This window comes from Salvia hispanica, chromosome 2 (assembly GCF_023119035.1).
Source record: "Salvia hispanica cultivar TCC Black 2014 chromosome 2, UniMelb_Shisp_WGS_1.0, whole genome shotgun sequence".
In the NCBI taxonomy this organism is placed as follows: domain Eukaryota; kingdom Viridiplantae; phylum Streptophyta; class Magnoliopsida; order Lamiales; family Lamiaceae; genus Salvia; species Salvia hispanica.
The window spans coordinates 38,378,894-38,392,335 of record NC_062966.1 but is presented as its reverse complement, the minus strand read 5'-3'; the positions used below and the strand labels follow the sequence as shown (position 1 = coordinate 38,392,335).

At 37.8% G+C, this 13,442-nt stretch overlaps 2 protein-coding genes across 3 annotated transcripts; both read right to left on the bottom strand.

Annotated features, from left to right (window-relative positions):
* Positions 1-964: 964 nt before the first annotated feature.
* LOC125204554 (protein BIG GRAIN 1-like A) lies at positions 965-2,435 on the bottom strand. The gene has a single exon (XM_048103245.1). It carries the CDS (start codon positions 2,269-2,271, stop codon positions 1,159-1,161), a length of 1,113 nt encoding a protein of 370 aa, XP_047959202.1. The 5' UTR covers positions 2,272-2,435; the 3' UTR covers positions 965-1,158.
* Positions 2,436-7,029: 4,594 nt separating this feature from the next.
* On the bottom strand, positions 7,030-12,682 carry LOC125207323 (GBF-interacting protein 1-like). 2 transcript variants are annotated; one of them, XM_048106613.1, is made up of 10 exons: positions 12,283-12,682; positions 11,462-11,505; positions 11,113-11,251; positions 10,613-10,739; positions 9,691-10,286; positions 9,274-9,577; positions 8,745-9,006; positions 8,566-8,658; positions 7,680-8,156; positions 7,030-7,504 (listed from the first exon to the last, which is right to left on the bottom strand). In XM_048106613.1, exons 1-10 carry the CDS (start codon positions 12,455-12,457, stop codon positions 7,160-7,162), a joined length of 2,562 nt encoding a protein of 853 aa, XP_047962570.1. In that variant the 5' UTR covers positions 12,458-12,682; the 3' UTR covers positions 7,030-7,159. The 2 variants fall into 2 exon arrangements, with proteins under 2 accessions (XP_047962570.1, XP_047962571.1); XM_048106614.1 differs by having other exon boundaries at positions 9,700-10,286.
* Positions 12,683-13,442: the final 760 nt, after the last annotated feature.

Sequence of the window (13,442 nt, the reverse complement as noted above, 5' to 3'; positions counted from 1 at the left end):
ACCACGAAGACAAACAACAACTAAACCATAGTACTAATAAGCTATATAGGTCGTCAGCTTTCAAGAAATTAAATGTTTTTTTCGCGCTCATCTGCAACTACTATTTAAAAGTGAAAATAATTTAATACTAGTATTACCATTGCAATATACTCCCTCCGTCCCCGATTAAGAGTCACACTTTGACCGGGCACGAGTTTTAAGAAATATAAAGAAAAATTAATTGAAAAAATTAGTGGAATGTGGAACCCATTTTTTTATATTAATTAGTTTTATAATAAAATGTAAGTGAATTGAGTTAGTGGAATGTGAGACCTACTACCTATTTATGGTAAAAATAAAGTGTGACTCTTAATTAGGGACGGACCGAGATAGAAAAAGTGTGACTCTTAATCGGGGACGGAGGGAGTATAAATTACCGTCAAAGAACATAATTAATATACACATTTTGGTAACAATTGTTTCAAGAACATAAACATATTATTCAAAAAATAAATTATTAAAAATCAAATTTAGATCATCAAATTCAAGAAAATAAAAGTAAAAGTTTCTCAATGTGTATTTGAGTAGTACTCCCTCTGTCCCGAATAATTCGGGTCATTTTGACCGGGCACGGATTTTAAGAACTGTAATGAAAAGTGAGTTGAAAAAGTTAGTAGAATGTGGGTCCTAACTTTATATATTAGTTTTATAATAAAATATGAGTAGGAATGAATTAGTGGAATATAAAGTCCATTATCAAAAATGGTAAAAGTGATATGTGACAGATTATGTGAGAAAGACCGAAATGAAAAACTAGGACAAAATATTCGGAATGGAGGAAATATTTCACAGTCGTCACTGAGCATTTGCTTTAACCTCTCTCCATAATCTTGTCCACCTCAGATTCTTCACCTTTACTTTTCCACTGCATGCTTCACATTTCCATTTAATCCCAAATTATTAATTTACTAACAACATTTTCAAATTTCATTTCAATTCACATAGTAATTTTATTCACCACCACCAAAGACTCACACTACCATGAAAACAATGCACAAAATTAAATTAATTACAGTCAGATACTACTTATAAACCCCCAAACCAATAATTAAAAAAAAAAACTAAACATACATAATATTCTTAATTAATTAATACTTAAACCATTATTAAAATAATATTTTAATAGATTAATCCGTTGCCGGCGGAATCGAGCCGCGTCGTCTCGTAAACCGGCAGCTCCTCTCTGTAAATCTCCATCCCAATCGCCGAGAGATTATCGAGCTCGAACAAATCTGAGCTCGCGCAGCTTGCTGCATCGTTGTCGTCTTCATCGTCGTCGAAATTTCGATTGAAAACCTGTGGCTGTTGATTTTGCCTCTGGTAATTCCTCAGCAAATCCCTCGCCACCTCCTCGACGCGGCGGTTCTGATCCATCACGTGCGCCATTAGCTCTTCGTTGATCACGCTTCTGATGCTGTTTTTGCTGCTGTGATTTGATGATGTCTGCTTTTTGTTGTTGATTTCTGAGTCGACGATCACGCTCACCGGAGAGAATCTCACGGATCTCTTCGCGTTGCCTCTGGACGACGGCGTTTTGCTGAGGCAGGATCGGGAAGAGCACGACGACGCGGAAGTTGTGGATTTCAAAATCGGCGATTCGTCGCCGATTTTGCCTTTTCCGCCGGGGAAGAGCGAGTTCAGGAATCCGGCGAGTTTTCCGCCGGGGGATATCGGCTGCTTCACCTTCTTCAAATCGCCGTAGATTTTCAGCGCGCGCAGCTTCGTCTTCGAGAATCCGCCTTCAATTTTAGGTTTCTGCTCCGATTCGCGGCGATTCGTTGCGATTTTCTCCTTCTCGATCCCCGTCCTGATCGGCTTCGGCCGCTGCACCTGAATCGACTCCGCCTCCGAGCTCGAATCGGAGGAGCTCCAGCTAGAACTCTCCCGATCCTTCCGCAGCTTCTTCACCTGATCAAAATCAGCGACGGATCTCCTCCGACCGACGGATTTCTCGCTCACCTTCTTCTCCACCCATTTCTCAACCATGCAAGCGCGCTGGAAGCTCTCCATCTCCTCATCGCGCTCAATCACGCCGCGGCGCACGTTAGCGCCTCCTGCGCCGCCGGCGCCGAAGCTCTTCTTCCTCACTCCTCCGCCGTAGATCGGCACCTCCTCGTCTCCTCGATCGATCGATCGGTAGATCGCGTCGAGCAAACTCGAGGAAAACGACGAATTCGAGGAGGCGAAGTGCGAGATCTCGCTCTCCCTGCCGTAGCCGCACCTCTCCACCATGATCGGTCAATTATGCGAAAAATCAAGCGAAGAAATCAGAAAAAAGGAGAAATTAGGGATTGTCTGCTGAGAGAGAGGCAAAAGCTGCAGAGAGAGAGATGGATGCGATAGAAGGGAAACACAATCATGTGAAAGGAACAGAAATGGTTACACACACAGCACACAGTGGGGGTGAAGATTTTGGTGAGGCGAAACAGTTGAAACAATGGCACTCATTTGCTGTGGGGGAAGGAGATGGAGTGGCGCATCGTCTACTCAAAGCTTGCCAGCACGCTTATGAGAAAGAGAGAGAATTTGAGAGAGTTCTGTTTTGTGTAGTTTTTTCTCCATCTTATGGGGAGAGCTTTATATAGGGGGGAATGGACTGGCATTTCAATTTTTTCTAGTTAGTACTCCCTCCGACCCGGCACGAGTTTTAAGAAATCTAATAGAAATTTAAGAAATCTAATGGAAAGTGAGTTAAAAAAGTTGGTGGAATGTGGGTCCTACTTTTAAAATATTAGTTTTATAATAAAATGTGAGTAAGAATGAGTTAGTAGAATATGAGGTCCACTACCAAAAATAGTAAAAGTGAAATGTGTTGGACGACCCGAAATGGAATATTGGGTCGAATTATATGGGACGGAGGGAGTATATTTTATTGTTATGTTGGTTTCAATTTGATAGTAACATTTAGGGCTCGTTTGATAAGAAAGATGAGATATAACAAGATTTTTGTTAAATAAGATAAGAAATGCGGGATTCGTGTCAAGATAAGCTCGGATGAAGGTTTTTTCGTTGTTGTTTGGTAGACGAGAAATTATCTAGATTTTGTATTAATAAATCATAATAAATGAGGTAGAAATGATATCCGACCAAATTTGTGAGATACATATCTTTGTATTGCGGACTCGGATGGGTCATAGAGAAAACTACAGACTGACATAATAGGTTAACTATGATATCAAACACTTAGAAATAGTCATATAAGTATCTATATCTAGACATTACTAACTTATCAAACGAGCCCTTAGTATTATAAATTTGTGTTTGATTAAATAGGTCATAGCTTAATATTTATCCCATGATTTAATAATGTAAGATTAGTTTTGGCTTATGAATCTTACTTTTTCTTGAAATAAAATTAGTCACGAATAATATTGTTGTCGAGTCAGTCCAATTTTGCAAAATGTCGGGACAAGTTAACGTTGAGTAACATAATAGTCCCTCCGTCCTTGAAAATTTGTCATTTGTTACCTTTTTCGTCTGTCCCTAAAAATTTGTCACCTTTCAATTTTTCCATTTTTGGTAGCGGACCCCACATTCCACTAACTCATTCTCCCTCGCATTTTATTTTAAAACTAATATATATAAAAGTATGACTCACATGCCATTAACCTTTTCAACACACTTTCTATTACATTTCTTAAAACCCGTGCCGAGTTAAATGGTGACGAATTTTAGGGGACGGAGGGAGCATGTCTATTTATTAGTAGTATTTAAATAGATTTTAGAAAATGATGCTTCTAGTTTTGATCCGCTTCTTTTTTATTTTTTAAAATAAACTATTGTGATTCAAACTATCTTAGTTTTTGCTTATACATCATATATACATTAGAGGTTAATTTTGAATTTATGATATAAGTAGTCGAAGAAATGCTAATTAAGTGTTAAATTTATGTAAGTGGCAAAATGAGAAAGTTTATTGGTACGATCACATTGGCATATACATAGTATATGTCTAGCCAATCAATATAAAAAGAAAAGAAGAGAAAATATTTGTGTAACCGTGGTTGTCTAACATATCACGTGGCAATATGAATTCAAATTACATTACAAAATCATTACATTTAAATTAAAATAATTAAAATAAACACAATGATAAATGGTAAACAATTTTTTAATGGAGCATATGGTGCAAATTATTCGAGTTAAGTTAGTGACCATTTAAATGGGGAAAGCAATGAAGTTGGGCCTTAGATTTGGTATCATGCTACCACTTAATTATAGCTTAGTTCATGTAAGAAACATACAAGTCGTGCTATAATTGTTGGAATTATTTCAACATATACATAAAATAATGAATCGTGTGATATATATATCAATTTGTGTTCGTGAAAGTGTTCATCATATAAATAGCACAATCATTATACTAACATACATAGATATAATTATAACATAACATGTTAAAAAAAATTGCATCATATAGATGGCCCGTACATATATCTATTATTGCACAAAACCAATCTTTAATTTCCCCTAAAATTGAGAATGACCTATCAATTCTTATAGAGTTTCCTTACATTTATTGTTAAATTTAAAATGTGTGTGTGCGCGCGCACGTGCATGTATAGGGTCGACTTGTGTATGAGCAACGGCGAGGTGTCGTACGAGTCGGTCAAACCATCGGTAGTCCATGAAAACCAGGAATTTCTATTAAATTCGATTTTTCCGAATAATTTGCCCTTGACCCTCTACCATTGTTGAGTATCCCATTTGATAAGGGTTTTATTCAAAATTAATATTGGGGTGATTGCATTCGTGGGGCTCTCAAAAATCACTTTTTCAACATTGGGGGTTCGGATGTGATGCAAAGTTGGAAGAAATTCTACGGAAAGAATATTAATCAAGATTTGATTTGATTGAAATAAAGAATGCAACCAAAAGTTAAGGGTGTAAAATTAATTGATATATAAGAGACAAGATCATACTTCATTTTATGGTTAATGTGTAACAATCAAGTACTAATATTTGATTGAGTGAATGTGTCTATACTGGCACATTTTTACTCAAAAAAAATCTTACAAGAAGCCCTCTCTTTCTATTGGTTTCGGATTCTATTAGTTAATGAAGTTGACAGATAACGTCAGGATGTGTGTTGCTTTTATTTATTTTATTGTTTCTTTACTACTCCCTCTGTCCCACGTTACATGAGTCACTTCTTGTTTCCACTCGTTTTGCAAAAATCTTAATAAATAGTTAAAGTAGAGAAAAAATTAGGTAAGAGACATAATAATGTAAATAAGACTATTCCCTACATTATTCTCTCTCTTACTTAATTTTTTCTCCATTCTAACTATTTATTAAAATTTTTGTAAAATGAGTGCAAAAAAGAAATGACTCAAAGTAACGTGGGACGGAGGGAGTACTAGTATATTGTTTGCTAAGTTTTTTCCTCATAACTTTTCTTTTGCATCAAAAAATATATTACGAGACAATTACCATTTAATAAACAAAATAGAAATAAATGTTTGTGTAGGGGAACATTACTCATATAGTGGTATTGAATCATGCCAAGGATAATAGAGACAACATAAAACCATGATGAGTGGGTAATATCATATATCTACATCAAACAATATTTATTCACATGGAAAATTCAAATTTTGAGAATACTATAGATTCCTTTCTTGTCATGCTTGGCCACAAGAGATTCCATTTTTTCATCAATTCCAATTATACTAGCTACTTTGGACCTATACACTCCTTGGAGTATATATACACAACCAACTATATTCATGCCCAATGTATAAGATATACTACTACTACATTGTATTATCAACAACCAAAATATGAGCCTTGTGACATTATTGAAAAATTAACAATGTTGAGATTTACCATGAATCAAAATACTGTATGAAAGTTTGAGAATTTTGTGCTAAGTTAAAGGTTTTTATTTGGTACATATAGGTTTGTGTTAAAATGACAACCCCTCTTAAAGTGAAGTGACACCACTTATACATCAATATTATAAACGCTACACAACAATATTACAAACACTACACAGCAATCTATAGATTGTTGTATAGTGTGTCGAATATTGCTGGACAAGAAAAATTGTTGTATAAAGAGCATCAAATTGCTGGTCGAGTTTTTTCAGATTTTTTTTTCTTTTTTTTGCCACATGGCAGCTTATTATTTGCCCATGTATACAAATAATTGGCTAAGAATGATGGTATGATGTTATTTTAAGGGGTGGTGGCACCCTAACATGCCCCGGTACATATATTCAAATAGATTACATTTAGAAGAAATTAAATGTATACTATTTGGCCTCTCTCTCTCTCTCTCTCTCTCACACACACACACCACTACTTTAGTATGGAGACAGACCTCTCACACGCACGCACGCACAGAGTGAAATGCTTTAGTTTCAGAGCTATAAAGAAGGTGGGGATAGGTAGAACATGGGAATCATGCACGATCACCAAATCATCAAACAAAGATGTTTTTCACCAATCCCAATACCAGAATATATTCACACACACACAATCCCTAAGAACTGATGAACTTCCAAGTGATCCAAATCCATACAACAAATCAAAAGCCACCCTCTTTACCTTTTCTTTCTCTGACAAAAGGCCAAATCATTCCATTGTTCAACAACACAGGCTCTTTTAGTAGACGCAGCAAAATAAAGATGATAATGCAAGAGACCAAAACTTTAAAACAAATATAGCAGGTGAGGTGGGAGTGATCCGAGGCTCGGGTGCTTTGCAGGTTTTCTTTTTCTAAAGCTACGACAAAAGCCATGTCTCTCTACCTTTGCATTTCCCAACTTATTCATCCCATGTGTCCTGCTTTAGCCTTATAACGCACGCTTTAAAGACGAAAGAGACAAGAGTTGCTGCTAAAGACTCACAATCTTGTTCACTACTGCAAATGCTCCATAGTACTGGACTAGGGAATGATTCTCGTGCGCAGTGAGGTGTGTTGGGAGAACGAAATATCACAAAATATTGGAGTTGCGTAGAACAATGAACAATGAACAATGAACAATGACAACACAATTTACTGCATTGATTTGAAATAATAGCATTCTTCACATTTAATAACCACAAGATTGGAAATAACTATAGCTAATGTCAATTTCTGGAAGCGAAAGGGCTCCAGTGAAATACTACTATATTCAGAAATTACCGGTCCAATTCAAGTGCCCCAACTGAGGTTGCTGGTACGCACCCACTTGTGCTCCGGGAGCCTGAGCAGCCACACCAACTCCCACGTTACCGCCCATGGCAGGGCCCATATGATGAGGACTTGCAATAGTAGGGGGCTGTGGGGAAGGATGGTACATGCCTTGGAACTGCATATGGGAGGGCTGTGCAGCAGCCGCAGCAGCATTGAAAGAGGCGTGACCGCTGTGTGAAGTCAAATATGCAGCAGGATGAGGCGATTGCGCGGGTATGTTGTAATATGACGACTGCATACCAGAAGCATCCCTTGCGTTCATCCAAATTTCAGAGGTCTCCGCCTGTATTTTAGAACATGTAAGAGAGGAGGGATTTACAATTGGTAGGTATTAATTCAAGACAAATGATTTCCAAGACTTGTTCTAAAGAGAAACATGTCATATAGATATTATTCATTTTCTTGCATTACAGTTCAGTATGACTATAACATGCATGACATAGAGTTGCTTTAGTTACCTGAGGGTTTGGAACATAAAGATTATCTTTATACTTTATACGAGATGAATCATCATGGCCTGCGGTGCTGGCAACCACCCCAGGAGCATTAATGGCATAACCAGCAGGACTGGTGAAGTTTCCAAAAACAGTTGGAGTACCAGTAGGCACAGGCTTGAACTGTTGGATACCATACTTGACACCACTTGGAGTCCCATGGGAGCTATTCCCGGGCATCAGCAAGTAGCTGCTGCCATTTGAAGGATGAGGATATGTGGGACTATTGGAGTAACCAGGCATTGGCGGAACATAGACAGGAGGCAAGAATTGACGATACGGCATCATGTTAGCAAAATGGGAGACGTGAAGTTGGGGATACATCTGGCCGAACTGCTGCTGTTGTTGCTGCTGTAGCTGCAGCTGTTGCTGTTGTTGGTGCTGCTGAACCATTGCAATTGTGGAAGCTGGAACAACATTTGTTGCATGTGAACCAAGGACCTGCATGCACAAGAAGTTCAAAGTCATCAGACAGAATATAAAGTTCAAAACTAAGAGTCTATGTTGAGAAATTAGTATATTTAGTGGCACTGAAAAACTCCCAAGGATTTCTAGTTTTTAAAATAATTATAAGAAATCTCATAAACCAACTTCTATGTTGTTTATATGCAGCGCAGAGCATATGACCTGTTAATTATTTGGTTACTGAAACAAATCTAAGTACGGGGATTGTTAGCATCAGTGTGGCTGTGAATGCATGCAACCAGCGGTAATAAATATGACCACAATGTGTCCGGTAATAAGTACAACTAGATAAGAGTGTATATAGGTTGGTTTTGTGTGACAGGCACAGCATACGACTAAAAAGGATTCATGCTTAATTAATGGCATACAATAGTTCGATCCTAACCTCTTGAGATGATGTAAGGCTTGGCCCTCTAACATTTTCATCAACAACCGGGCGGAAGTAGGAAATATCACAAGCCATTTGGGGATCATAACCCTGAGGGCAGTAAAAAACAATTAAACATGTTGCAGCTTCTGTTATGAATAAATCAATTGCTCAAAGAAAGTTATGTATTCACTCACCGAGAAGCTTGGCAGTTCAGTTGTATCATGCTGCTGTAGTGATTCGGGAGTATAAGATGGGCTGTTGCCACGCATCAAGCCAACATCAGCATAGTCATGAAAGTTCTGTGGACTTGAAGAGTCTTTCTTCTCAGTCCGATCAGACAGATCACCTGAAGGAGGCGAATTGGATTCTGAACTTCGCACAGAGCCATCCATCATCTCTAACGATTTGGTAGTAACAGGTTCATCTCCTGAGGTTTCAGTGGCAGAGACTGAAACACTACAAATTTACATTTCTTAGTCATTTTTAGTACAGCTGTAAAGAAATAAAAAACTAGTAGGAAAGGGTAAACAGATACAAAACATAAGAGTACAAGTATAAAAGTAACAATATCCATATGCATGTCAAGACAAACATGAAACTGACTAAACTTCCCAATGAAGAGAACAAGTAAGTAAATAAGTAAGAAAGGGTAAAAAGACACCAAAATAAGAGAAGGGAAAGAAATTCATAAATAATCATCTGACAAAGTTAAATGAAAACAACCTTCCAGAGGGATTGGCAGATAATTCTTCTACGGCATTAGCAGCCATGCCAACTGAATTAGCAGACATTTCAAACCCATCGCCTATGCTGCCAAAGGTCAGACGACGTCTGTCTGCCTCAGAGACACGGATATGCGCAGCTATAATCACATTTTGACTTTCAGAAAGATTCAATTGCGAAATGTTATCTTGCAAGACAGCTGCTTCTTTTTTCGTGTGTTCTGGATTGTCTGCGGGAGGAGAGACTGTCTTTGCACTTGGTTTTACACTTGCTTTTGGCTTCCATTCCTTGTTGGGCAGATGAGCTACAGAAGAAAGATTCAGTAAGCTCACCAGATGCTAAATGTAGTATAAGGAAATAACTATAGGGAGTATTCAACTTTAGTCACTAATATACAATCTGAGGAATGCAAAATACCTATCTTGCCTTTTTGGTGTCCAATGAGTTGATGAGAACGGCTACCATAGGAATTACTGGAAAATGATCTCCCAGCAGGTGGACCAGCTACAGCAGAGTCAGATGCCACATTTTGGTTTGAGTGGCCATTCTTTGATTTAGCATTAAATGACTGCACAGACTCTTGCGATTGGCCATCTTGTCTGGATTGCGCATTTGGCAAAGATGTGCCTTGAGAAGATGATGGTTTAGGAGAATTTTCAGATGACTGGCGACGAGGTCCCACTACTCCAACCTCCCGTCTGATGGCCCCAACATTAGCAGCAGGTCTAGAATGAAGTGATGGTACGTGAACAGGATCAGAGGAGGAAGAATAAACACCCACAACGGAGCTACTGGACAAATTTGTAGATTGTTGCTGGGAAGCATTTGCCTTTGTTTGCACATGTGAAGTAGCACTCGGAATTGGAAAGCGCTTATCACCAGCCATTTCTTTCCTGTCATTACCAACTGAAGAAGCATCCTTAGTTTGCCTTGTTTGTGAATCAGCGGTCTTGACAGACTGAGATGAATGCTGAAATACAGCAGGTTCTTGATGTCCAGAACCGCTGGGAGAACTGTGAAAGGAATATCTCAGAAAGCTACTCATATAAGACACAAATTACATAAAAAATGGCTTAGTTCCAAAAGTGGAAGTGACCAACTTTTCTCCCCCCCCCCAATTGCAACTGACCATAACAGGTCAGTCACTAATGATAAATTATTTAATTCAATTTTCTCCTACTCAATTAACCGATGGACATCTTATACGCCGCCTAGATGATGCAATAGCTCCTTCATGAAAACCATAAAGCTTATAACTGAACTGTACCACTATCTTCAATAAGGCACAGACAACGAAAGCACAACTAGATCAAGTAAAATTCAATCCAACTATTAGTACCTCTTCAATGACCCACTAGAGATCACCCCTGGACTTCTTGAAGATGAATTTATGCCAGGCTTTGAATCTGCGACGCTAGTATGATTGACTCTATTGTCACGAACAACACGAAACTCTCGAGTGCCCCCTGCATCCAGTTAAATTACACCCATTACTGAAATGAGATAGGCAGCAAACTGAAATGGAGAAAGATGGAGACCATTTTTGCTACTGACTTTTAAGACTACTGAAGAAATAAAACCATGTAAACTCATCAAAAATATTTCACAAGGATTTTTACCCTTAATGATATTTGTATGGGTAAGAGTCAAGCTCCAGCTCAACGAGCTCGAGCTTGACATGGATCTGCTCAGTAACAGCCCTAGGTATACCAGCAGTCATGGAATCATCCATTTTCCATAGGAAGGGCATTTAATCGCAAGAATATGTCACCTAATACAGGAATTCCAATGCCACAAGAAGTGGTAAACACATAAAACTTTTTCAGGAGATATTATTACCAGATGCAGTATTTCGAGAGGTTCCCCCTCTTCGAGAACTACGGTCAGGATAAGTATTATACTTGGCAGGCATACGTGCAACATCATTGTTTTTCTTGGGCTCCACTGCAGTGTAACTATTTTGCACTGGATTCGGGGTCTGTAGACAGAACATTGGTAAGTTCATACTTCATGCATCGTGTTTGGTATATAACTTCAATAAGATCATGCAACAAATAAACTAAAAGCAGAGGGAAATTCTTAGAATAAAACTACACAATTAGCAATTAATATTGACCTTACCATCATACATATTATGAATATTAATAAGAAATCCAAAAATATATAAAGAAAAGACAGCCATCTATACCTCTTTCTTCCTATCTTTTCTTCTCTTCACCTCATGGAATGGATCTGCATAAAAAACAACTATGTAGCATAAAGTACTTGATAGTATCATAGTAGAGAATATAGACTATAAAGCAAAGAAAAAATTGGCTTCTCTACATTAGACAATGAATCAACACTCCAGAATAAGTAGTAGTGGTGAGGACTTTTATAGAACTATTAGATGAATGGAATAAATAAATGAATTGATAGGTTTTCTACCACAATATAGGGATAGGCTTCTAGCTAAGTGCAAGAAATTTTGGTTCCTAGGTGGATGAATATGCTTTCATATTCCCTCTGTCCTCGCCATTATTGCAAGCAACGAATTATGAGTGATTCCCTTAAAAGGTTATTTAAGTGCCTAACATAACACCTATTTCTTGCACCAACCCACGCACTACCACAAACCATATGAAACGAATCAGAGCTACACAAAATAAATACACAGTAGACTACCAACTTGTTTGAAAGATACAACTAATACTGCTGCGGAATCAATTTGTATGAGCTCCCCTCAGTCTGGGACTAACATTTCAATTTCCATGATTACATCTCTTATTCCACATGCATTGTAGAGAAACCACAAATATCTTCAAGCACAAACCAATGCACTTAGCTAGAAACAAACACTAACGTGTTAACCTCTCCACAACCCCACCCTGATTGAAATTCTCAGCTTCCAGCTTTCCATACAAAAAAGATTCAAAACACAAGAATCCCACCCAAATTTGCAAAAAGATAAAAATCTATACAGCATCAACAAATGAAAGGGAAAAAAAACAGTCTTTAAACAAAACGAACCTTGATTGAGCAGTTTCTGGGTGGTTTCGTTAGGATCCATGTTGGTCTCTTTAAGCACCACGTAAATATCAGCATCAGAATGGTTGCCCACAATCTCTTTAATCGATTGGATAGTTCTCCGCACTCCCGCCGATAAGACTTGCGCCCCGCCGTCGATTTTTGCACCGGAAACCATCTCCAATCCAGCAATCAAGAGAGGATCAGCAGTCCGAAAGCGAGAGTCACTTCGTCGAGAAAAAAATCGGATAAATGTATCCGATAAGGAACCCTAATTTGAAGAGACTATGGTTTTGGATTGAATTTCAGTTTTGCATTGAGGGAAGAAGAGTACGGCTGAGAGTTGGGGGTTTGGGAGCGAGGGTTTTTAGGAAATTAGGTTTTCAATAATTGCGAAAATTTGGGGGAAATTTGAAATGGTTTAAGTGGAAATGGAAGTGAAACTATTTGCAGACTAAGGAACCTGAAATTACCAAAATGCCCATTTTGGATTAATGTACTCGTCACTCAAATTTTGTCACCATTTGACCCGTCACGAGTTTTAAGAAATGTAATAGAAAGTGAATTGAAAAAGTTAGTGGTATGTGGATCCTACTTTTATGTATTAGTTTTAAAATAAATGTGAGTGAAATGAGTTAGTGGAATGTAGGGCCCACTACCAAAAATGGTAAAAGTGAAATGTGACAAATTTTTAGGGACGGACGAAAAAAAAAATAGGTGACAAATTTTCAGGGACGGAGGGAGTATTTGATACTACCTCCGTCCACCAAAATTAGTCTCACTTTGACCCGGCACGGGTTTTAAGAAATGTAATAGAAAATGAGTTGAAAAAGTTAGTTGATTGTGGGTCATACTTTTATATATTAGTTTTATAATAAAATGTGAATAGGAATGAGTTAGTGGAAGATGATGTCCACTACCAAAAATGGTAAAAGTGAAATGGGATAAATTTTGGGGGCCGGACGGAAATGGAAAAATGGGACAAATTTTGGTGAACGGAGGTAGTAGTAATTCTCTCTTCTAAGAAATTCAACATACTCCATATTTATATGTTTACTCCTTAATAAACTTTGGATAGCTCATATTTAATCCAAATGTATATTATGAGAGTAGGTGAATTAATCATTATTATAATATGTTTTCTCTGTTTAATAAACATATTA

Coding starts and splice junctions, on each gene's coding strand:
- LOC125204554 (XM_048103245.1), bottom strand. CDS start 2,271: ATGGTGGAGAGGTGCGGCTACGGCAGGGAGAGCGAGATCTCGCACTTC.
- LOC125207323 (XM_048106613.1), bottom strand. CDS start 12,457: ATGGTTTCCGGTGCAAAAATCGACGGCGGGGCGCAAGTCTTATCGGCG. Junction 8,659..8,744: donor CTGAACTGCCAAGCTTCTCG/GTGAGTGAATAC, acceptor TACTGCCCTCAG/GGTTATGATCCCCAAATGGC. Junction 7,505..7,679: donor TTTATGTTCCAAACCCTCAG/GTAACTAAAGCA, acceptor TCTAAAATACAG/GCGGAGACCTCTGAAATTTG.